Source organism: Periophthalmus magnuspinnatus, chromosome 4 (assembly GCF_009829125.3).
Source record: "Periophthalmus magnuspinnatus isolate fPerMag1 chromosome 4, fPerMag1.2.pri, whole genome shotgun sequence".
NCBI lineage: Eukaryota > Metazoa > Chordata > Actinopteri > Gobiiformes > Gobiidae > Periophthalmus > Periophthalmus magnuspinnatus.
The window spans coordinates 30,443,282-30,466,932 of record NC_047129.1 but is presented as its reverse complement, the minus strand read 5'-3'; the positions used below and the strand labels follow the sequence as shown (position 1 = coordinate 30,466,932).

Below are 23,651 nucleotides of genomic sequence, written 5' to 3'. Positions count from 1 at the left end.
AGTATCCCCTAAATATTTTTGGAATATGAAATACTATCACTAAAACTTCTAGGCTTGGCCACGTTGCAAAAATAACAGCAAGAGAAGATAAGTCATTTTAAGCATCGATGTCATCTGTGATCTGCTGCTCTCTGGTCCAGACAAACTCAATCGAGCCCAGATCACGTTAAGGTCCATCTTTATCGGGCTGGAGGTAACAGACCCGCCGTGCAGCTGCTCTAGTTTACACTTTGAGTCCTTCCTGCATGTTTAAAGCTTTACATTATGTCGGACCAGGTGTTTTATTCGTCTCGTCGCTCGCCCGTGGTCAGTTTGAGCGCGTGCGTAGCGTCCAGTCAGACTCTGGCCACGAGCGCAGGACTGGGTGAGTGACAGGGCTGTTTCCATGGAGACCAGTGAACGGACCCAGGGATAAACTTTATAAACAAATGATAAAAGTTTGTATTTATAACTTACCCTGCTTTGTTAACTGGATATACAGGTTTTTGCATGTAGTAAAGTCTAAAACGTGCAAAAAAAAAAAGTGTGATATATTAAATGATTTGAGGACAGAGGTCGTTTAAGGTAAAAGGACGTCTCTGTTTACTCATTTATTGCATTTATTGACCCAGGACAGTCCCAGTTTGAGCCTTGTGTCCTCTATCCCAGTGGATTTAGCTAAAACCACACGTTTGTCCCAAGTGTTTCTATTTTTGACTGGTTTGACACTCACCAGGTCTCTCAGATTAAATATAAGAGAGTGTTGAAAGAAGTGTGAATGAGGCATAATCATATTTTTAATTACTCTTTTCATATATATATATTTTTTTATTACCAACCAACCCAACCCGATGTGTCCCAGTTTTTCATTTTAAAAAATCTGGTCACTCTATATTTACTACACTACAGATTGTACACAGTCAGGGTAATAATGTGTAGTTATTAAGTATTAAAGTATAATTCTTGTGCACTTCCATGTTTAACACAGCTATGTGCAGCTGGCATTATAGTTTATTATAGTGTGTACATCAGCCTGGCCACGCAGCCACTTTCAACACTTTAGATACAAAATAATGCAAAATGAAACACTGACCACATCATTTTCTATTAATTAAAGCCGCAGTATGCAACTTTTTACTCAAAAGAATAAACTAGATTTTTTTTGTGTTCATTTTCGTTGTTTTTAATGCTCTGAAAAACATGTTACTCTGATTGAGCTTGCCTCTCCACACACTTGGCTCTTATTTGGCCAGGCATTGTTCAGTGTTTCCATGAAAATACTGTTCCTTCGGCTATAATATTCCACAGTATGGCATAAAATCTCTTTCTCTAGAAGGTTTCTGAGTGTGCTTTAACTTTCTATTTCCATGGAATAATGCAAATGACATGCCACCTCCAGAAAATCACACAGTTAAAACATTTGAATCTTGTTTATCAATAATGAGAATGTAATAGTTGTTAACGTGTTGTGCGCAGACGTCCTGAAGCGCGGGGGGAATGCCGCAGATGCAGCGGTTGCCGTGGCTGCAGCTTTGGCGGTGACTGAGCCGTGCAGCACCGGTTTGGGGGGCGACGCCTTCTGCCTGTTCTATAACGCACACACGGGAGAGATACAGGGGCTGAATGGAAGGTACTGACAAATATATAACCTTCTATTACGTTCTAGCCTGAGTAAGTGGAGGGTCTGTTATATTCTGGCCTGAAATGTTCCGCAGTGTGACAATAAACCTATCTGCTTCCCTTACTGTGGCAAAAAACACTTCTGTCTGAGCTCTTAATACGCGCTGACCAAAGTCCTCTCTCCTCAGTGGTCGTGCTGCTGAGGCCCAGTCCTTGGATTTCATGGAGGGGCGGGGTTTCAGTGCAGAAGCCCCGCCCCCTGTGTTTGACGCCCTGAACGTGACTGTACCGGGAGCTCCGGCCTGTTGGTGCGACACACTGCAAATGTTTGGGAGCCGCAAGGTTAGAATCCAAACGAAGTAACACAAATCAGTGGCTCTTATTTACAGTTTTATTAGACTTTCATCATAACGGTCAGTCAAATCTTAGTTCTTTTCGCGTTTGTTTCTTTTCAAACAAACATATGAGTAAATGAGGTGAGTTAATCCCAAAAAATAATCACAATAAAAGCCAGATCGTCACAGGGATGAGCTCACAGTTAGATTTTTTTCACCCAGCCCTACGTCCCACCCGTAAAATGAGCGCAGTAAAGTTAAAATGTTAAATATTTTCCCTGTGAGTTCATAAAATCTACATTACCAAACGTTTTATCTCGCCAATCAGCGTCTTTCCCCACACCTCACGTCTCCCCTCAGTGCGTCACTCTTCCTCCCGCTGGTGTTTCCGCTGAGCTCATAGTCTCACATGTGTTTCCTCTGGTAGCTGCCCCTCCAGGACGTGCTGCGGGGGGCCGTGGAGCTGGCCGACGGGGGGTTTCCGGTGGCCGAGTTGACCGCTCATCACTGGGGTCGCTGCGCCTCTGAGCTCCAGGCGGCCGGGAGAGCCCTGGGTCCAGATCTGCTCGTCCAGGGACGGGCACCCAAGTCGGGACAGGTCTTCAGAAACCCAGCCCTCGCTCAGACGCTCAGGGTAATACATGGATTTAAATGGTTCAGTCAAACGCAATTCAGTTAAAAGTACTTTACAAACAATAAAAAAGATGCATTTAAATCACCGTACAAACAAATTTCTATACTTTGTTGGTATTCTTCTGTTAAAAAGGAGGTATTATACAAAATAAACTCTTTTTTAGCTTTCTTTCACGTTGTTCCCTCATTAAAAACATGTCTGAAGAAGTTTTAAATGTTATCCATGCACGTTTCGGTAATTTAGCGATCTCTCTCAAGCCCTTTTTGAACCCTACTTATGATTAGCTGTAAGATTCTGTCAATTTTATTTCGATTCTAAGACTTTATATGGGACAAAGGAGAAGTTTAGTGAATGAGCTAGCTAAAGATAAGGTATTTTTGTGTATTTATATGTAAAAACGCAGATTAAACTCATGATTCATAAGTGGAATCTGTTATATAAATACATTTTCAATACATTTACATTTTCCTAGTACTTTTTTCTTCATAGTAGTTGTTTCTGCATGAATTCCTGTGCAGGTGTCGTCTTGTGAGCGCTGTTTGGGTCGAATACAGAGAGATCCGTGATAGTTTTGAGAGCTTTTTCCTCACTTTTTTGTTGACGTATCATTGGGCAGGTAATATCTTTAATATCTTATCACTAAGTTGGAAAAGTAACTAAGAAGTACTCCTGGTCTGTCATGTGTAGTAAACTGGTGGTGGTATAGTGCTGTACTATACGTTTCCATTGTTGTTTTTCTTTCCTATCTCCCCTCTTCCTCCCCTCTTTCCTGTCTCCTCCCATCCTCTCTGTACATTTTCCTCTTCTGTTTTGGTTCATTGTGCATCGCAGCTATAAGTCCTTCTCTTTCACTAACGTTCCTGTCATCCCTCCATCCTTTAAAGTGAAACCTTTGCTTCCTCATGAGGGTTTGCGGACGCCACCCTTTCCTACTTCTACTAATAGAACGGCATTTAATTGTCGTATATAGGAATGGAGCAGGGACGCAGACATTTAAATATGTTAAAATAGTCGCTCTTAAAACACTTTAAAGAGTTGAACCACCATGGCTAACTTAACATATTTTGAGCGACCGTGTTATAGTTGTTTCCGGTCTCATTTACCCTCTCGAAGTCGTTCTTGAAGTGTAGGATTCGGCATCGTTATTTTGACACAAACGCTCGCTACTTTGATAGTTTCTTTTAAGTTGTTTTAGATGAATATTGCAATTTCAAATGCCCAAAATAAAACATAATGATCCACACTTGTCATAGATTATAACTATACAGCAGACAAAAAGCACCATATGTCTATTACTAAAAATGTTATATCCTTCCAGTTTTAGTTTTATCTTGTCACTTTTCAGAGATTGCGCCACCAACCCAGTAACTGTTTGCACTAGAAAAAAGTCACCATCAAAAAAAAAGGTCACACACTCTAATATTTGGTTGTTCCGGCTTTAGCTTTGATCACGTCGCACATTCGCTGTGGCTTTGTTTCGATTTCGCTTCTGCAACGTCACAAGATTTATTTCCATCCAGTGTTGCATTAATTTTCCTCCCTGATCTCACATTGATGATGGTCGAGTCTGACGCTGCTCAAAGCTTCTCCAGCTCATCCCAAAGATTCTCAATGGGGTTAAGGTCTGGACTCTGTGGTGGACGATCCATGTGTGAAAATGATGTCTCTCTCTCTCTCTGTCCGCTTCTCCTGCTCTGCTTTTCTTTATCCTTTCTCTCTCTGCCTCCCTCTCTCTTTTCCTCTCTGTGCATCTCTCTCTCTGCTTCTCTTTCTCTCTCTGTCCCTCTCTGATTTTATTTCACTCTCAGTCCCTCTCCCTCTTTCTCTCTCTGTCTCTTTCTGTGCATCTCTGTCTGCCTCTGTTTCTCCCTCTCTCTGCTTCTCTTTCTCTCTGTCTCTTTCTGTGCATCTCTCTGCCTCTATTTCTCCCTCTGTCTCCCCCTCTGTGCTTCCATTTCTCCCTCTCTGCCTCCCTCTCTCTTCCTCTCTCTCTCTGTGCATCTCTCTCTGTCCCTCTTTCTGCTTCTCCCTGTCTCTGCCTCCCTTTCTCTCTCTCTCTCTCTGTGCATCTCTCTCTCTGCCTCTGTTTCTCCCTCTCCCTGTCCCTCTCTGCAGTCATTTCTCTCTCTCTCTCTCTGCCTCTTGCTCTCTTTCTGCTTCTTCCTCTCTCTGCTTCTTTCTCTCTCTGTGCATCTCTCTCTACCTCTGTTTCTCCCTCTCTCCCTGCTTCCTCTCTCTCTCTGTCCATCTCTGCTTTCATTTCTCCCTCTCTGTCTGCTTCTCTTTCTCTCTCTCCCTCTCAGCCTCCCTTTCTCTCTCCCTTCTTCTCCCTCTCTCTCTCTCTGTCTCACGCTCCTGATCCACTCTTTCACAATTTGAGCCCGATAAATCCTGGCATTATCATCTTGGAATATGAAAAAAAATCCATTGATGGAATAACCTGGTCATTCAGTTTATTCAGGTGTCAGCTGACCTCATTCTGCTGAACCTAGAATAGACCAACTGCAGGAGGCTCGGACCTATTTGCTTAGATAAATCCAGGTGTTATCCCCATAAACTCAGGCTCCAATTCACTTCGTATTGAATTGCTGCTGTCAGACTCATCATTTTACTCTTCAAATGTTCATATTAACCCGCCTCTACGTGATCCTGGTGTTTTTATTTCACTTTTGTGTCTGTAACTCAAGATATAAACATTAATAACAGACAAATCAGGCGCCTTCTTTCCCATATCGCCCTGGTATAAAACCATTTTTCATTGTAAAAGTCCTCTGTGTGTACAAGGTGGAGTGTTTGACTTTCTTTGTCTTATTTTAAGTATTTATTGATTAATTCTTCTCTTCAACTTAACCATTACTCAAGTCCTGCGTAACGATTGTAATCTCATAACTCACTTCTAGTCTATTTTTAGCCAGAGGAAAATCCACTAAAGCATCAGCGTTTTTAATTAATTACCATAGTTAGCACTTGAGTTTGTATTTTGTATGTTCTGTATGAGCCATATTGTATTGTCTTAAACCGTATTATCTCATGTACGAGTGGTTCATCTGTATAAAAAAGTCCAGAGACAAATAATTCTGCATTTCTACCCAGCTGTATTATATTAACAACCTTGAAATATACTTTTTGAGATCCATTCTAGTCAAAAATGTTGGTACACATGACCCACCCGCTCCATATTCAGATTTTAACTACAGATTGCATGAGTAAACCTAACGGCCTAAACAATGGCCATGAGCTAAATACTTTTGGGTCATAGTTCTGTTTCCTCTTCAGTGAGTCTCTGTGTGTTTTTGTCCCACCCAGAATCCCGTGTTCTCATTAAGTCAGACGAGACCAGGAAAAGCGAAGTAATGCATGCGTCATAATGAGAGAACTCCCATTGATTAGAGGCTTGTTTTATGACTTCATTCATAGTTTTGGTCACAGTGGTATTTAAAGTTTACACAATACACTACTACGAGCGATGTTGTAATGGTTTTCCCTCACTATTAGCTCACCCACACTGTCTTTGTCATAATTTAAAGAGCCCGTATTATACCGTTTTGTGATCTGTGATAATGTTTCCTCATCACAAACAGACCTGGAGTTGTGTTTTGTTTCATTCACACACGTTTAACACACAAACGTTGCACATTTGCGACTGTAAAACCCCTCACCGCACACTTTATACACTTTTCTCACACAGGCGTTAACATTTTCTCACATTTCTCTCAAAGTTCAAACCTTCGTCGGCGTCTTTGTCGGTGCAGAACGACATTGTTTCATCGACATTGTGGATTTTTGTCGGGGAGAAAACAAATTGCAAACGTACAGCACTTGAGTCACACTGCGATCCAACATTTATGTAAATTTGTCTGAGCACATTCTGTACTGGACAGGAGACACGGCACGGAGGAGACTGATGGACAATGGTCTACAGTCCAACAGCCAATCAGGACGCAGGACACAATGGTCTACAGTCCAACAGCAAATCAGGACGCAGGACACAATGGTCTACAGTCCAACAGCCAATCAGGACGCAGGACACAATGGTCTACAGTCCAACAGCCAATCAGGACGCAGGACACAATGGTCTACAGTCCAACAGCCAATCAGGACACAGGACACAATGGTCTACAGTCCAACAGCCAATCAGGACGCAGGACACAATGCACGATCAGACGATGTAAAAAAACATGAAAAATTGCACACAAAAAAATCCGCGAAACCGCGAAAGGTGAAGCACAATATAGTGAGGGACGACTGTAATATAGGAGCTTTAACTATTTATTAAGATTTTATATTTTAAACAGACCATAAAAAACTGAGAAGTAACATTTACACCATGCACTTAACATTTAAACAGTTGTAGACATGTTCTTAGAGTAATCCGTATTGTCCTGGATTTGAAGCTTGAATGCTCAGAAAATGTCTGTTTTTCTCTACCCCCTGTCCACGCCTACAAAACCTTAAATAACTCTACTAGTGTATTTACCTTGTAGTAAAAAAAAAAAACTTGAATGAGAGGGTATGTCCAAACATTTCACTAGCTAATGTACGCTTCAGATTGTCTCTCGTATTTCCTATCAGTCAGAAAGAGTGTGTGTCTTCACCTTAATGATCAGCTTCAAGAGTCTCCTGTTCAGCCTCTGCAGAACGACTGGATTTCCCTTGTTTTTTTGTTTTTTTTGTGATCAAATTTTTATTTTTAAGTATTGTTTTCAACTGCAGCTACAGATTACAATTCACCCGATGGGCATATACACAGAAAAGAAATTAGCTAGTATTAATAATAATAATAATACACAATAAAGACAAAATAAATATAGAAATAAAACAATGTAATAATAATAATAAAAATGTATAAAGAGTAAAATAATGAAAATGATCTCATCCAGATTTGAATTTCTACCTTTTGCAAATTTCCTCCATTAAAAAACATCAGCAGAAATTGCATTATACATATTCATTACGTACTTGACATAAAAAAGAACTGAGCGTACATATATTGTGTGTTTCTTATGAATATACAGTTTGACAGAAGCATCCACATTGTCCAAAAAAAATAAAATAAAAAAACAAAAAAAACCAACAAATAAACAGATACATAATATATTCAGATGTTGTATTTCCCTTGTTAAAAATGATTATAAGTTATTCATAGTTTTGATCTCTACTCTCTCTGGATGGTACCAATTTTGATGCCACAATGTCCAGGAAAAATGTATAAAATGTATTTAATAGACTTTCATTTTCCACACAAAGTTTCATTAATATCACCGTGCGTTTGTACAGTTCTGATAAACACCAAGACCATTCTAAAAGTTTTCCAGTTTTGCCCGATTTAACCAGCCAAAAGAAAATAATATCACCCATTCATATGTTTTACTTTGTTTCGTAGGAGTTGGGTGAGCGCGGTAAACCGGCGTTCTACCAAGGCAGAGTGGCCAAAGCGATTGTGGACGTCCTCAGAGAAAACGGAGGCGTCATGACTGAAGAGGATCTGAAGAAACACAACAGTGAGGTCGTTCGTCCAGTCAGCATCGAGTATAAGGTCAGTGTGTTTTTCACTGGTGTGTGGTGAATACAGCAAACAAAAACTGTCACAAAGCTCCACATTTATTCTGTTGCAATGGCGGTATTCAAATCAAAGTGTCTTCTGAATGGGGAAAGCTCATTAAAAAACAGGAAGAATTATTTTCCTGAAACCAGTGAATGGGTTTTGTGATTCCCCAATTTGACTCTGTGCTGAATTTGTGCCAAATGTTGATACGCACAAGCCCAGAAGCTCCCGCATAAACGCTTTTAATTTACTACGGCAACACGTGCACGGACAAACTATATGTAATATGCATCAATTAGTTTTATTTTAAGTTAAATATAAGTCCAACGTTTGTGTAAACACCACATTTAACAGCGAAAAAGCCCGAGCTAACAGCAAGGTTAACTGGTTTGTGTCACGCTGGTGAAAAACTGGACTCACGTGCAACACAAGAAAACCGCCAAGAAAAACTCCTTGTCCAGGTCAATACATAAAGTTTATTCGAAAATTAAAGAGTCTGCATGTCTTCTAAATGATCAAACAACCGATTGAACAGACGAAATGAACAAACAGCAACTCCAAATGAACACAGGGAGAACATAAAGGCTACACCCCTGATTAAAAACGAACTTCAGGTGCGGGAAAAACAGGGAGGAAGCAAACAAAGGACTGGAACATGAAACTGGACTGGGGATAATCAAAACAGGCAGAACTGTGAGGCAGAACAGTTTGGGTGTGATATTTAATGTGTTTTGCAAAAGCCGAAGTTAAATCTGCCCAGTTGACAGATTTAGCTTCGGTTTTTGCTACGGATCAGACCTGGACGACTGAGGGATTACACAGACACGTTACAAAGATACAGTATTTTACAAGTATTTTTCTAAAACTAAACATTGAGAAACTTTCTTTGCAAACTCTATTTACTTAGATGAATGACCAACTAAGACTTCAATTGACAGAGAACATTTTCAACCATTTCTGGCGGATAAAATAATGAAAATAAAGTCAAGCTAACGACTAGCGTGACTGACACAAATTTGGCAAATGACTCAAACTGTGAGACTATTGTAACATGAGCAGCCCTTGTTTTAATCACTTTATTTAAACCCACCTCTTCTCCCGGGCGTTTAACACTAACTCCTGAGCATAATATCACGACTGAAGTAGTTTTAAACGTGTCACTTATTCCCTCCACTAAAGGACTGACTCCAGATCAAACACTGGGCTCCATAATAATCACTATAGTCTCTGTTCATGGTAAACTCTGTGTACTGTGTGTCCAGGGCGTGACTCTGTGGGAGCCTCCTCCGAACGGGCAGGGACTGGCCGCTCTGCTGCTGCTCAACATCCTGGACAACTTCCCCCTCAAAGGTCAGGCAAAGGGCAAAGGTCAATGTTTAGTTTTACTCTCGATACTAATGATATGTCGACATTTTATAGCATCGACTTAATAACAATCATAGTGATACTTTAAAAAAAATGTACTTTAACTTTTCAGGTGTTTAGTATTTATTTATTTGAGACATTAATGAACATTTTTATTAAACAAATGTAAATATACCAAGCAAATTTACACAGACGCTGTTTGCCTCCATAGAGAAGTTTAATGCCATACTGCGGAACAATCCAGGCAAAGGAATAATATCTCCATAGAGAAACATCATCAAAAAAAGTTACACGGTGCACTGCGTAACTTTTCTGGAACCTCAGAAAAGTTACACAGCACACTGTTAGGACTTTTAAAGCCCCACCGTGTAACCTTACCGTGAATGAGCTTGCGTCTCCACAAACCTGACTCTTATTTAGCCTGCTCGTCTCCATGGAAACAATGTTCTTTTGGCTACAACCTTTCACAGTATGTCCTAAAACTTACCTATCTCCACGGAGAATGTTCCAAATTGTGGTTTTTACTTTGGAACCATGTAGCACCATCTCCAGAAAGTTACAGTGTTGCTTTAAAAACCTTAATCAGTTTGCACATTTTTGTCACCTTTTGACAGTAAATTTCTCTCGTTATGATCTTTACCTGTCGTAAACTAATCTCCCGGTTCCTGCTGACTCTTGTGCGTTTACAGCTAAGGGCCATAACAGCGCGGACTACATCCACATTTTCACCGAGGCCGTGCGACTGACCCAGGTGGACGTCCTGCGTTACCTCGGCGACCCGGGTCACGTGACAGTCCCCGTCGACGCCCTATTGGACAAGAGCTACGGCCGCGTCAGAGCCCGGAGCATCAGCACAGACAGGTGGGTCGCGGTGCCAGGGAGAACCAGGCACCTTTTGTTTGTTTTAGATACGACTCCACACTGCAGCGTCACCCATGGCAATGCTAAATTCACCTACTATAAATAAATCTAATTGTAAAGCCCCACTGTGGAACATTTCAGCTTCACCCCTGGCAACACATTCACCCTCATTTGAAAGATTAGATGACGCAAATTTGTTTTATTTTTAACCAAACGTCAGACTATGGTGATAGTATTCTTTCCTGCTTGTCTCCATGGAAATGTAGTTTGTTTGGTTATAATATTCCACAGTATGGCATAACTTATCTATCTCCATGGAGAATGTTTTAATGTTTTTACTTTCTATTTCCGTGATTTAATGTTTAGCTGTTTTGTTCTTAAGTTGATTATTCTGTCCATAAACTGAGGATGAGAAAAACGTGTATTTATCTTCTATGATGTTAGCTTCTTGTTTACAGGCACCATTTTGAGGACCTTTTATGATATAATATATGTAAGATTTTTGTTTTGATTTCTTAATAATTGCTATGGCAACGGTACAAATATTTGATAAATCTGAACTCACAGATATGAAGGTTCAGGTACTGGAAACCTGTGTGTCCATAAACTGACAAAGAGAAAAACTTGCACCCAGCACCACTACTACTACTACTACTACTGCCTCTACTACTGCTGCCTCTACTACTGCTGCCTCTACTACTGCTGCCTCTACTACTGCTGCCTCTACTACTGCTGCCTCTACTACTACTGCCTCTACCACTACTACTACTACTGCCTCTACCACTACTGCTACTACTGCCTCTACCACTACTGCTACTACTACTACTACCACTACCACTACTGCCACTACTTCTAATACCACTACCTCTACTAATACCACAGCCACCACTGCCACTACTAGTACTAGTAGTACTACCATTACTATCACTACTTCTACTACCACTACCACTATTAATACAACACCACTAATTCTACTAACACTACCACTACTACTATTATCAAATCTATAAAGCCCTTTTTTGGACACTCAGAGATACTTTGTGGTTAAATCGTGTTTTTTCCTAATGAGACAGTTTTTTTTTAGAGTTTCTGACACAGTAATCGCACAGTACATCTCTATGTATATCTGTGTGTACATCTCTGTGTACGTCTCTGTGTACGTCTCTGTGTATATATCTGTGTATATATCTGTGTACATCTCTGTGTACATCTGTGTACATCTCTGTGTACATCTCTGTGTACATCTCTGTGTACGTCTCTGTGTACGTCTCTGTACGTCTGTGTACATCTCTGTGTACGTCTCTGTGTACGTCTCTGTGTACGTCTCTGTGTACGTCTCTGTGTACGTCTCTGTGTACGTCTCTGTGTATATATCTGTGTATATATCTGTGTACATCTCTGTGTACATCTGTGTACATCTCTGTGTACGTCTCTGTGTACGTCTCTGTACGTCTGTGTACATCTCTGTGTACATCTCTGTGTACATCTCTGTGTACATCTCTGTGTTTACTCTGTGTACATCTGTGTACATCTGTGTACATCTGTGTACATCTGTGTACATCTGTGTGTACATCTCTGTGTACGTCTCTGTGTACATCTGTGTATGTCTCTGTGTATGTCTCTGTGGTGATGCGTTGCCATAACAGACCTGTGTATTGTGTGTATTGTGTATATTGTGTATATTGTGTCATGTATTTGTCCTCACAGATACGAGGACAGGGACATGTGTGTGCGTCTCTGGTGGACTTTGGACCTCAGCTCTTTATCTCGTCTTAAACACAAACACGGCACAGACCCATAAAACTCCAAAGTAATTCTCTGTTCACACTCATTACATTCACCACAGTTTAATATGAACGTTATGAGCTTGTTTTATTTTATGTGAACTTTATAAGTGTGTAGTTATTGACACACAATTAAAACTCAGTATCGCTTTACAAACATATTTTGATTTTTACTTCTAATGTAGAGGAACAGATCTCGACCGCACATAAAACAAGATTATCAGATGTGAACTATAACCGTAAGTGTTGTATTTGCCATAATTTGAGGTATGTTTTATGAAATATCCTTGTTAACAAAGTACTACAATCCACAGTTGAAGCTGCAGACGGAGGAAACATACACGTTTTTCTCATTCTCAGTGTATGGACGTATGGATTGACCTGAGTTCTTGGTGTTTTTTATTAATTTCTCTTTGTTATTTGGGCTGATTTGGACCTGATGAGTGTAAAAAATATCAATTATCTTTTTACATTATGAGAAAAATGATGTGCACGTATGAAGACATTCGTTGTACCTTTTAATTATTTTGATAGAACAAAATAATATCACATTTGAATAATAATTTGCAAAAACTATTTATTAAGCGCCTGAACACAGCAACATTTGTCCTGAGTAAAAACAAAATGAGAAACAACAATTATGCCTCTTGGAACAAAGTGTTTCATGTGAAGAGCTGCTGACATTTGCCTTTAACAAAGTCCATCTTGAATCTAAACTATAATGCACATGTGTCAAACTCAAGGCCCGTGTGCCAAATGCGGCCCTCCACATCATTTTATGTGGCCCTCGACAGGGTAAATTAAAAGGTATGGTGGTCTTAAAATGTCATTTTTATCAGGAGACACGCAGTTACTCAGCCATATTTTTACATCTAGGCAAACGCATATGTAATATTTGTAACTTGAGTAAGTAATAAATACACAAACAGTTAATTAACAAGGTAAAAAAAGTAGTTTTATAGATTTATTTTACATCTGGCCCTTTGAGAGCAGCCATTTTGCTGATTTCGACGCCTTTCAGACAGTTTAATGACCTCGTATGTGGAAAAAAAAAAAATTGTGTTGTGGCCCAAACAACCATGAGTGCAAAGTGATGAAAAATTTGCACCGTTACCATAGCAATTACTAAGACAAAATATCCAATCCACTTTATTTATATAGCACATTTCATAAACAAATTGTTTCCAAAGTGCTGCACAGAGACAAAGTGACATAAAATAAAAAGGAACAACAATCAAAAATAAATAGGTGCTCATTTAATTTGACTAATAACTAACTGTACATAAAATCAATAAAACGCATTAAAAAAAAAAAATTAAATAAATAAAAATATGATATTGGATGAATGGTAAAAGGGTCCTCAAAATGGTGCCTGTAAAGAAGAAGCTAAACCCCAGGAATAGAAGACACACATAAGATTTTCAGGCGTCATGTGAAGCTCAGAACCTCCAGACTTGACTCCCTGAGCTGCAGCGGCCGCACTAGCACTGGGTCATGGGGTTTAAGTGGAGACTGTTCAGACCAGAGCGACCTCTTTTAGCCTTATTTTACTGTGTGTGTTTTATGGGGAATAAAACAGAGCGGAGCAGGAAATGACAGGTGAAGTTTACAGCTTCAGTTGCCTGGAGACCACAATAGTTTAGCCTTATGTCACATCGCGCTGTAGTGATACGTTTAATGCCGTACTGTGTGACATTCAAGGCAAAGAGATAACACTTACATGGAGACACGCGCTTGCACATGACGGAACCCTGACAGAAAAGTTACAGAGTTCTTTAAAGTCTACTAAAGCTGAATTTGTTGGTGTTTTTGTTTCGTTTATTACAATCGTGTACTGATATATCTCATAGTAAAATTTAAAAGTACTGTATCAGATTTTTACTCTTAAAAACTCACAGAACATGGAAAACAGACGTAGTTAATTTTAAACAGTTTGCAATGGTCCAAATGCGTTCTTTTCTTAACAAATTCTCACCATTCTTAATTTTTCACCACGCTGAGTTTTCAAGACAGAGCTATCATGCTAATGCTAACAGCTAGTATGCTAACAGTGCACCAGCGTCACTTCCTGATTTGCGGATGATAAAAACACTTCATAATTGGATGCAGACAACACGCAGCGATCTCATTTTGACCCTAAAAGCTGATTTTACAATATTAAAATTTAAAATATGTTAAAAATATGAAATTTAAACTTTTTTTTTTGTTTAAAAGTCCCATATTTAGTTTTAAGTCATGTTATAATGCTGTTACCTCCTCAAAAACATACCTGGAGTTGTGTTTTGTTTCATTCACACATGTTTGAGTAACACTTTGTCCACATCTCCAAAGCTCAAAACGCTCCGTTCCACCTTGTGATGTCATTACGTGGTAGTTTTCAAGCTTACAGCTACATTTGACCTTTAGTTCAGTAGAAATGGTCAATTCCAGGGCTGAAAAATGATCCAAATGCTTCTAGTGAAGGTGTTTGGAGTTTAAAAACACAGTGGAGCACTTCCTGTTTTACCACATGATGACATCACAAGGTGGAACAGAGTGTTTCCTGTTTGAGAGAAGAATCTGTGCGTCTGTGCGTTAAACGTGTGTGAATGAATGCGGAAACAACATTACAACATAGATCAGAAGTGTATAGTTGAACACGGGCTCTTTAATTTGCTTATTTCCAGGGCAACGGAGGGAGTGAAACCCGGCCTGCAGACAGGAAGTGACACGGTGTACTTCTGCGTGATCGACAGCGAGGGGAACGCCTGCTCCTTCGTCAACAGTAACTACCTCGGCTTCGGCTCCGGGCTGGTCCCCAAAGGCTGCGGTTTCTCTTTGCAGGTCTGAAATGTGAAAGCTCGTTTTATTTTTATTGTCGTTACATCAGCACGCAGCACTCAGAGTCTAATCAGCAAACCCAAACAAAGCTACGGGACGTCATGTGTGCTCAGCTGTAGGTCAACTCCGGAGCTGGTGTCAAAAGGCCAGAGACGTCGTTACAACATAGAGCTCATGTTTCAGTGTCTGGCAGCGCTTAAGTTTAGATTTGTGATGCTGAATGATGCTAAATTGATCCAAAAAGTATTCAAAACGTAGATTGTATTGCGTATAAAACAGTTATGGATACAGACATGAAGTAATTAGGCGTTGGTCCATTGACTTTTTACAAAATTTGACAGGACAGTAATTAGTTATTATGCTTTATTTGTCAGGGAACATGTATAAATTCATTAATCTCGCAAAATAAAAGTCGATTTGTACCAGATTTAGCTACTGCTGCTTTCCATGTGAAGCTGAACACACATGAAAACACACATTTCATTACAATTACATTATTAAACTAACAGATTATTATTAACATTAGCAGTAAAACAGAGTAAAATGTCCAAATGCAATATGTTTTCTTCAGTCCAGACCAATATAAAACATCATTTTGTGCAGGTTTTTACACATTAACCAGACGGATTTGGACACGTTTGATGATCTAACATGTATTTTTTTCAAATTTCTCGTAAAATTCTTCAACTCTACAGACAATTTCAGACTCTCTGGAGCTGATTCCATTGTCGGTTTGAAAAGAAAAGGCTGCCTGAGCAAAAGCCGAGATCTTCTGATAAAAGTTGTGTTTGCGTGCTGGGTCCAAAGACGAAAACTGTAGAGAAAGAACAGATCTGCACTGCAAATGGAGCTGCTAAACTGGGCTGTACCTGGAGGAGTAAAGAAGAGCGTGACGAGGGGAGAGGGGCGGAGTCTGGAGGGATATGCTTGACATCGAAAATAATAAAATAATAATAAAAAAATAAATAATAATAAAATAATAAATAAATAAATAAATTATAAAAAATAAATAAATCAATAAAATAATAACAAAAATAATAAAATAATAAAAAAGTTGTTCTTTCTTTTCTAAAATTTGCCTTAAATGTGAGAAGAGATCAGGGAGACACATTTCCATTACCGCAATATTATAATTAAAGTCAGATTCAAATGTAATGTAAACGTCAACAATCATAAACCTGTATTAAAGCGAAAAAAAACCCCCTGATTTTTCAAGTACTATGTGACATCACTCAAGACTGCCTGGATTACAGCCAAGTGTTTCCGATTACAAACGCCTGTCTGTAGGGGCGGAGTTTGAAGTGTGGAGACTTGTTAGACCAATCACACTCTTTTTTTTTTTTTTTTTTTTTTTTATACCTCCTGACCCCGCCCTTCCTCAGTTTAGTAGCTCTGTTTGCAGTGCGGTTGTGGGCGGAGTTTAGGTGTTTAGTCCCACTTCACTGCTAGTTACATTTAACTTAGACACTGTCAGCAGATTAAAGACGTCAGTATTAGCTACACTTGTATTGTGTTGTAAAATAAAATGATTCGTCCCACAGTAGGTGCAAAACTAAATGTTGAAAATCCTAAGTACAACTGCTTAGATACTGTATTCCAAAGAAAACAAACGATCAGTAGTGTCTAGACTTTTTCACACTCGGCGTCTTACTTTGTGTCCTCAGAATCGCGGCGCAAACTTCTCCCTGATCCGAGGACATCCAAACGTCATCTGCGGAGGGAAGCGGCCGTTCCACACCATCATCTGCGCTCTGCTCACCGACTCAAACACACGAGAGCTCCTGGCCGCTCTCGGGGTCATGGGGGCGTTCATGCAGCCGCAGGGACATGTCCAGGTACAAACACGTCAAGGTTCTACTGGTTAAAGCGATAATCGTGGCTAAACAGGCGCCATATTAACTGTATTTATGAAGCACTTTAAAAACCTCCACACAAAATATAGAACAAATGAAAATAGTGAAAATGGAAACAATAATACGCAAGTCACTGGGGAAACGCAACATGAAATCTATGTCTCACTTGTTAAAACTGAAGCTAAAAAGCAAATTTAAAAGCAAAAATGGAGTTATCTGGCTGTTTATGAATGATAATGTGAAGTTAATTTGAACATAAAGTCTGATTTAAAGATAAAGGAATGGTGCTCTATTAAACAAAGTGGTCGCAGTGTCATTAATCGTGATTTTTTTTTTTTTTTTAAAGTGGTGTTTTTTGGTTTTTTGACAATAATTTTAACACAGAAGTTTGATATGAATGGAACAACAGGTCATGAAATGTGGTAACTTCAATGGTGGAAGAAGTACTGAACTCATTACTGAAGTAGAAGTACAGATACTAGAGCAAAAAATACTCACGTAAAAGTAAAAGTATCACATAAAAAAATTAAAATACCTTGGTCTCTCAACGCCACATGACCATCTGACGTGATTCTGATTTTATATTTAAGGCCACCTGGTGTTTTTTTTTTTTTTAAATCTTTGACTCTCCCTTGAAAAAGACCAAGAAGACTGACTTTGCCAAAATAAAAGACTTTTATTTTAAGTCCTAGCGCCTTAGTTTCTTCCACTATGACTCACCCTCTGGATCCTTGAACAGCTCCTGCAGTACATCGTTCAACCCACTGATGCGCTCACCCTTCATGTTATTTTTTATTTTTTTTGTACTAAATCTGTTTAAAAATACACTTAAAGCATGTAGTGATTTTGATACAGATGTGTGCTGAATTTTGCTAACATAAACCTAATAATTTAGTTGCTCGTTTTTTTTTCTAGCTGTTTTTATTTGTATATAATTTTTTTTCAGCATTAAATAAATATACTTTTACTTTTCAATCCTGTTCAAAATGTAGTGGAGTAGAAAGTAGATACCTTCTGTCAAATCTAGTGAAGTAAAAGTAAAAAAATATCCACTTTAAAATGCCATTAAGTATACATTTTTAGGTATGAGTACTTTAATACTAGTACTTCATTATATTCCACCACTGGGTAACTCATAATAAATGCTGCTACATACTATTTTTTGCCCTCAACATCAGTTTATTTTATTTTTATTGAATCGAATTACTGATTTCATTCACTTAATTTCCAGGTTTTGTTGAACATGTTGGAGTTTGGGATGAATCCACAACAGGCTCTGGACGCTCCTCGTGTCTACGTTCACTACGACCAGAAAAGTACGACTTCTCTCCGCACAGAAACTCACAGCTGCTCTGGGAAATATCAGTTTTATGACGTTCTGCCATAAAATCTATTTATTATCGTCTGATTAATGATTCATATTATCCACATCCTCCTCACTGCTCTGCCTCTTTGTTTAGTCACACACAAGTTCCTCTAACGCTCTCTAAAAATATATCACTTTTATTTGTAGTTTATTGCTGTAGATGAGACTATGTTCGTTTTTTTAGGTGGAGGGCGATAAAAACTGAATCGTGGTTTCATTTCTATGACGATCTGTTTAAAGGGCTCGTATTACGCTGTTTTCTGATCTGTTATAATGTCGTTTCCTCGTCACAAACAGACCTGGAGTTGTGTTTTGTTTCATTCACACGTGTTTAACGCACAAACCTGCATATTTAGGCTGCGTTTTTCTCTCAAACTGAAAACACTCTGTTCCACCTTGTGATGTCATCATGTGGTAATACAGGAAGTGCTCCACCATATTTTTAAACGCCATACGCCTTCACTAGAATAATTTGGATCACTTTTTTCACTTTTTTTGGATCACATTGCCAATCTACTACTGAACTAAAGGTAAAAGGAGCTGTTAAGTTGAAAACTACCACTTCATGACATCACAAGGTGGAACAGAGCATTTTGAGATTTGGAGATGTCACAGACTGATAATAAAAAGTTACTCAAACATGTGTGAATGAAACAAAACACAACTCCAGGTCTGATTTTGAGGAGGTAACAGTTATATAGGACCTTTAAAAACATGTTGATTTCATATACACTGCCTGGCCCAAAAAAAAAGTCGCCACAAAGATAAGGTCTCACACTCTAATATTTGGTTGTTCCGCCTTTAGCTTTGATCACGTCGCACATTCGCTGTGGCTTTGTTTCGATTTCGCTTCTGCAACGTCACAAGATTTATTTCCATCCAGTGTTGCATTAATTTCTCTCCCTGATCTCACATTGATGATGGTCGAGTCTGACGCTGCTCAAAGCTTCTCCAGCTCATCCCAAAGATTCTCAATGGGGTTAAGGTCTGGACTCTGTGGTGGACGATCCATGTGTGAAAATGATGTCTCTGTCTCTCTCTGTCTGCTTCTCTTTCTCTCTCTGTCCCTCTCTGATTTTTTTTCACTCTGTCCCTCTCCCTCTTTCCCTCTCTGTCTCTTTCTGTGCATCTCTCTCTGACTCTGTTTCTCCCTCTCTATCTGCCCCTCTCTGCTTCCATTTCTCTCTCTCTGCCTCTTGCTCTCTTTCTGCTTCTTCCTCTCTCTGCTTCTCTCTCTCTCTCTCTCTCTCTCTCTCTCTCTCTCTCTCTCTCTCTCTCTCTCTCTGTCTCGGTCTCTCACTCCTGCTCTCTCTCTCTGCATCTCTCTCTCTCTCTCTCTCTGTGCATCTCTCTCTCTCTCTCTCTCTCTGTGCATCTCTCTCTCTCTCTCTCTCTCTGTGCATCTCTCTCTCTCTCTCTCTCTCTGTGCATCTCTCTCTCTCTCTCTCTCTCTGTGCATCTCTCTCTCTCTCTCTCTCTCTGTGCATCTCTCCCTGCTTTCTCCTGTTTGCTGAGTTAAATCCAGGTGGCGACTTTTTTTTTGGCCAGGCAGTGTATATTCAACAAACTTGATTATGTTGTTTTAAAGGTCCCATATAACACAAAATTGTCTACTGTGAGCTTTTCCCCATTTTTGTTTTTGTTTTATGTGGTAGTTTTAAAGTTAACAGTTACGTTTTCTCTCTATAATACACTACAATAACTTTTAGCTGTTGCCCTTTGTTTTGTTTTTTTACCTTGAATTTCGCAACAAAAAGTCTCCAGTATCTTCTGGCGCTGGAGTGAAACTGCTTCAATGAGACTAAAACAATGGCTGTGGCTTCAAAGTTCGACAGTCCCACAGTTGAAATGATCCAAATGATTCTAGTGAAGGTGTGGAGTTTAAAGACACAGTGGGACATTTCCTGCATTACCACACAATGACATCACAAGGTGGAACAGAGCGTTTTCAGTTAGAGAGAAGAAAACAGTGTAAATATGCAGGGTGTGTTAAACATGTGTGAATGAAACAAAAAAACACGACTTCAGTTTGTCTGTTTGCGATGAGGAAACAACATTATAACATGGGCCCTTTAAAAAGTATTTAAAATGAGCATTGACAAAAATAATTATTACTATCTTTTATAATATTTTACCCACTTCTGATGGCGTTTTTTAGTGTTTTGATCCAGTTTTGAGCCCAGTTTTGTCCTGATTTAGACTTTAGATGTAGTTTTGGGCTGTTTTAGTCCTGGTCTAGTCTAAGTTTAGTTCTAGTTTAGTCCCAGTTTCGATACGTAAAACATAATAATGACGTTTTTCTTTGTTTGTCTCGTGCAGATGGACAGTGGACGGTGAATTTAGAAGAAGGTATTGACCAAAGTGTAGCAGAGGAGCTGAGGAGGAGAGGTCATAATGTAAACAGCCCAGTTACAGGTAGGTTATGGTCAGAAGTGGAGGGTAACGAAGTACAAGTAGTAAAGTACTGCACATAAGTAGAGTTTTTATGTATCTGTACTTTACTTAAGTTCATTTTACAGTGAATACTTTTACTTCTGTACGTTTGAGAGCAGGCATCTGTACTTTTCATATGATTTGAGTTTTTTTTTTTTTGACATCCTGACTAAAGTTTTTGACTTTGAGCAAACAAAAATAAAAAAAAAGAAACAACATTCATAAGAAAAATTAAGAAAGTGGTTCATATTTTTACTGTTGACCAAAATATGTATAATTTTTAATCACTACATTTACACTTTAACAAATGAGCAACACTTGTGCGAAATACTTTTACTTTTTACTCTTGAAGTACATTTTTAAACAGGTACTTTACTTTTACTTAAGCAGATTTTTTTCATGTGATGCTTTTACTTTTACTTGAGTAACTTTTTAGCTTTTTACTTTTACTTAAGTAACAAAATTGAGTACTTCATCCTCTGCCGATTATGGTTATACTTCAGAAAAATAGTATATTTATCTTCAAATCAAAAATGTACAAAACGTCCATTAAAGTTGATTCAGAGCTCAACTGTTGCTTCCCTGTTTCAGCTCAAGTCATTTTTTTTTCTCTTTCATGCCGCTTCACTCTTAGGTCACATGAGGTGTCAGTTTGGGCGGGGCCAGATCATCACTGTGGGTAACTGGTGGGATCCATCTGTCAATCAAACAGATCGTCCAATCCCGAGAGTGCTGTGGGCGGGATCAGACCCTCGAGCGGACGGATGTGCTCAGGGATTTTAGAAACAGACACAACAATAAGATGATCATTTGAACAGCTTTTAAAGATATGGGTCTTTTGATCTATTTGTAGTCGTATTTTCTAATCATGCAGTTTTTTTAAAAATACAAGGTACTTTTATAATTACATGTTTGATCTTTGTGCTACTTGCCCAAAGCCGTCGTTTTCATCCTCTCACTACCTCAACAATGATCAGTGCCTTTATAGAATTATTGTAATAACGTTTACATATATTTATGATGTGCCTCTGAAGTGTACTGTTATTTATTGTGATATTTGTACCAAAATATGTCTTTGTCATGTGTTTTCAACCCTGGAGAACTCACGGGGTCAAATTTGGCCGCAGTTAATTGCTACCGCTACCCAAAATGAACAAAAAGAAAAAAATATAATTAAAAAAAAAAGAAGTCAAATTTAACTTCAACTTAAGCCCAGAGTGCCACTTCTGACCCCTGCATAGTGACACCTAGTGGATGAATATTGAACTAAAATGAGCCATAATGGTAAAGACAAGATGGCTGACCACAACTACTCAAACAAAATTGTCTTCAAATTTTTTTTTGTTCATCTTTTTAGTAATAGCTTGCAGAATGTGTAGTAGTTGTACATTTTATATTGTTTCTGGATAAATCATATTCTTAAGGGCCCTGATCCTAAACTAGGAAATAAAGGGTTAAAATTGAAAAAGTGGATATTTCAGTGTTGAATTTATAGCTGTAATTTAATGGATTGTTCATAATTTTCCAAAGAAGAAAATGGTTCTTAGGTTCTCCAGGGTTAAAAAGACCTTTCAGAAACCAGAACGAGCCTCACGTCAGTTTCTCATTGTGTTGCCAGTTTCAGTGCCAGAATTCAGTTGATTTAAACCTAAAATGCCTCTGTCTGATCTGAATCGTCACTACCTAAACCCCAGCACCTGCAGAACAAACATGAATCAGTGCTAGTGCAGCCTTCGCAGCTCAGGGAGTGAATTCTGGAGGTTTTGAGCTTCACATGAGGCCTGTGCATAAACTGAGGACGACTTAGCCTTGGATATAAACACTGTGATACCTGCATTATATCACTGAATTGTTAATCTACGTTTGTTGTATCTGTGCCTTTTCAAATAAACAATAAAAAAGAGAAAAAGTTGATTGCGTCTCTGTCTGCAGGTTAAGGCTTTTTTAAACTGTAAGAGTGAAAGCTGCATACAGTTCGTTTAATGGCCTAATAACAAGTTTCAAATACTTTAGGCTGTGTAATTGAACTGTTTATAACTGCAGTAGCGTTCTCTGTCCGTAGAAACTGTATTCAAAAGTTGAATTATTATTAAAATGCCTTTCTAAGCAATTGTGCAAGAACAGAAGCATGTCTTAAATCGGCTTTGAAATGTAGTTGATCTCCTTAAGTCCTGGTACGGAGCCGTCCGGACCGTGAAAGACGCTGTGTTCGTCGTCGGCCTTTTTTCGCTAATCTGCGCTAATCTATCGCGCCGCAAACACGTCGTTAGCTTGGCGGGTTGTTAGCGGTCACTTCCAGATTACAGGATGTGGTGCATTCTTGGTGGTTCTAAACGTGACAAAGTGATTAATTTTTGTAGTTTTGTTTTGTAGAGGAGAAAGGTTTTGATTGAACACAGTATAAAGAATGACAAGGTTAGTGTCTGCGCCCCCTGCTGGCATCAGTTGTGAATGCGGTAGAGCTTATTTGAGGATGTGTGCGAGCAGATTGTGGCAGAAATAATGTAAACAGATCTGGTGAAGGTGTTTCCTGACTTTCTATCTACTCCTAGCATCTTCGTCTCTATAATCCACTCAAAAATATAACTCAAAGTGAAAGTGAACGCAAAATAAATTACACTTGGAAACACAGAAGACGAAGGTCACAAATTTTCCAAGATTTCGAGGGTTTACAACTTCCAACCACCAGTTTTTACTTTCACTGTCACTTATGTCCAAAAGTGCAGTTTGACTTTTAAAGGGGCACTCTGGAACTTTTCTGGTGGGGGGTATTTATGTATGAATGTATTTATGCATCATAGACCGTATAAAGAAGTGTTCATCGTTCAGCTCCAGTCAAATGAAGCTCATCGAGGCTAGAGCAGTTATAGCAACGAATTTGGAGCCGATTTCCATATTTGGAATTCCGACCACGAGTATCATAGCAACCAAAGAGCCAATCCTGAGAGAGGCTGTTGAAAATAACGCCTCTTCCCGCCTACAACTCTAATTTAGCGTGGAGCGGGCGCTTAGCAACGCTGTCAATCAAACCTGTTGCTAACGCTAGTAGGAGTGAC

General features: G+C 39.1%; 1 protein-coding gene across 1 annotated transcript; it reads left to right on the top strand.

The window, feature by feature from the left end:
• The first annotated feature begins 264 nt into the window (after positions 1-264).
• LOC117369768 (glutathione hydrolase-like YwrD proenzyme) lies at positions 265-21,826 on the top strand. Its single transcript, XM_033965102.2, has 12 exons — positions 265-364; positions 1,456-1,609; positions 1,788-1,941; positions 2,362-2,568; positions 7,952-8,104; positions 9,376-9,463; positions 10,168-10,339; positions 14,790-14,946; positions 16,608-16,778; positions 18,028-18,112; positions 20,482-20,577; positions 21,230-21,826. Exons 1-12 carry the CDS (start codon positions 265-267, stop codon positions 21,376-21,378), a joined length of 1,686 nt encoding a protein of 561 aa, XP_033820993.1. The 3' UTR covers positions 21,379-21,826.
• The last annotated feature ends 1,825 nt before the right edge of the window (positions 21,827-23,651 follow it).

Bases quoted from the DNA above. Each gene is read 5' to 3' on its own strand.
- LOC117369768 (XM_033965102.2), top strand. From the start codon at position 265: ATGTCGGACCAGGTGTTTTATTCGTCTCGTCGCTCGCCCGTGGTCAGT. The intron at 9,464-10,167 runs GTCAGGCAAAGG...GTGCGTTTACAG, and splicing joins GGACAACTTCCCCCTCAAAG to CTAAGGGCCATAACAGCGCG. The intron at 10,340-14,789 runs GTGGGTCGCGGT...GCTTATTTCCAG, and splicing joins CGGAGCATCAGCACAGACAG to GGCAACGGAGGGAGTGAAAC.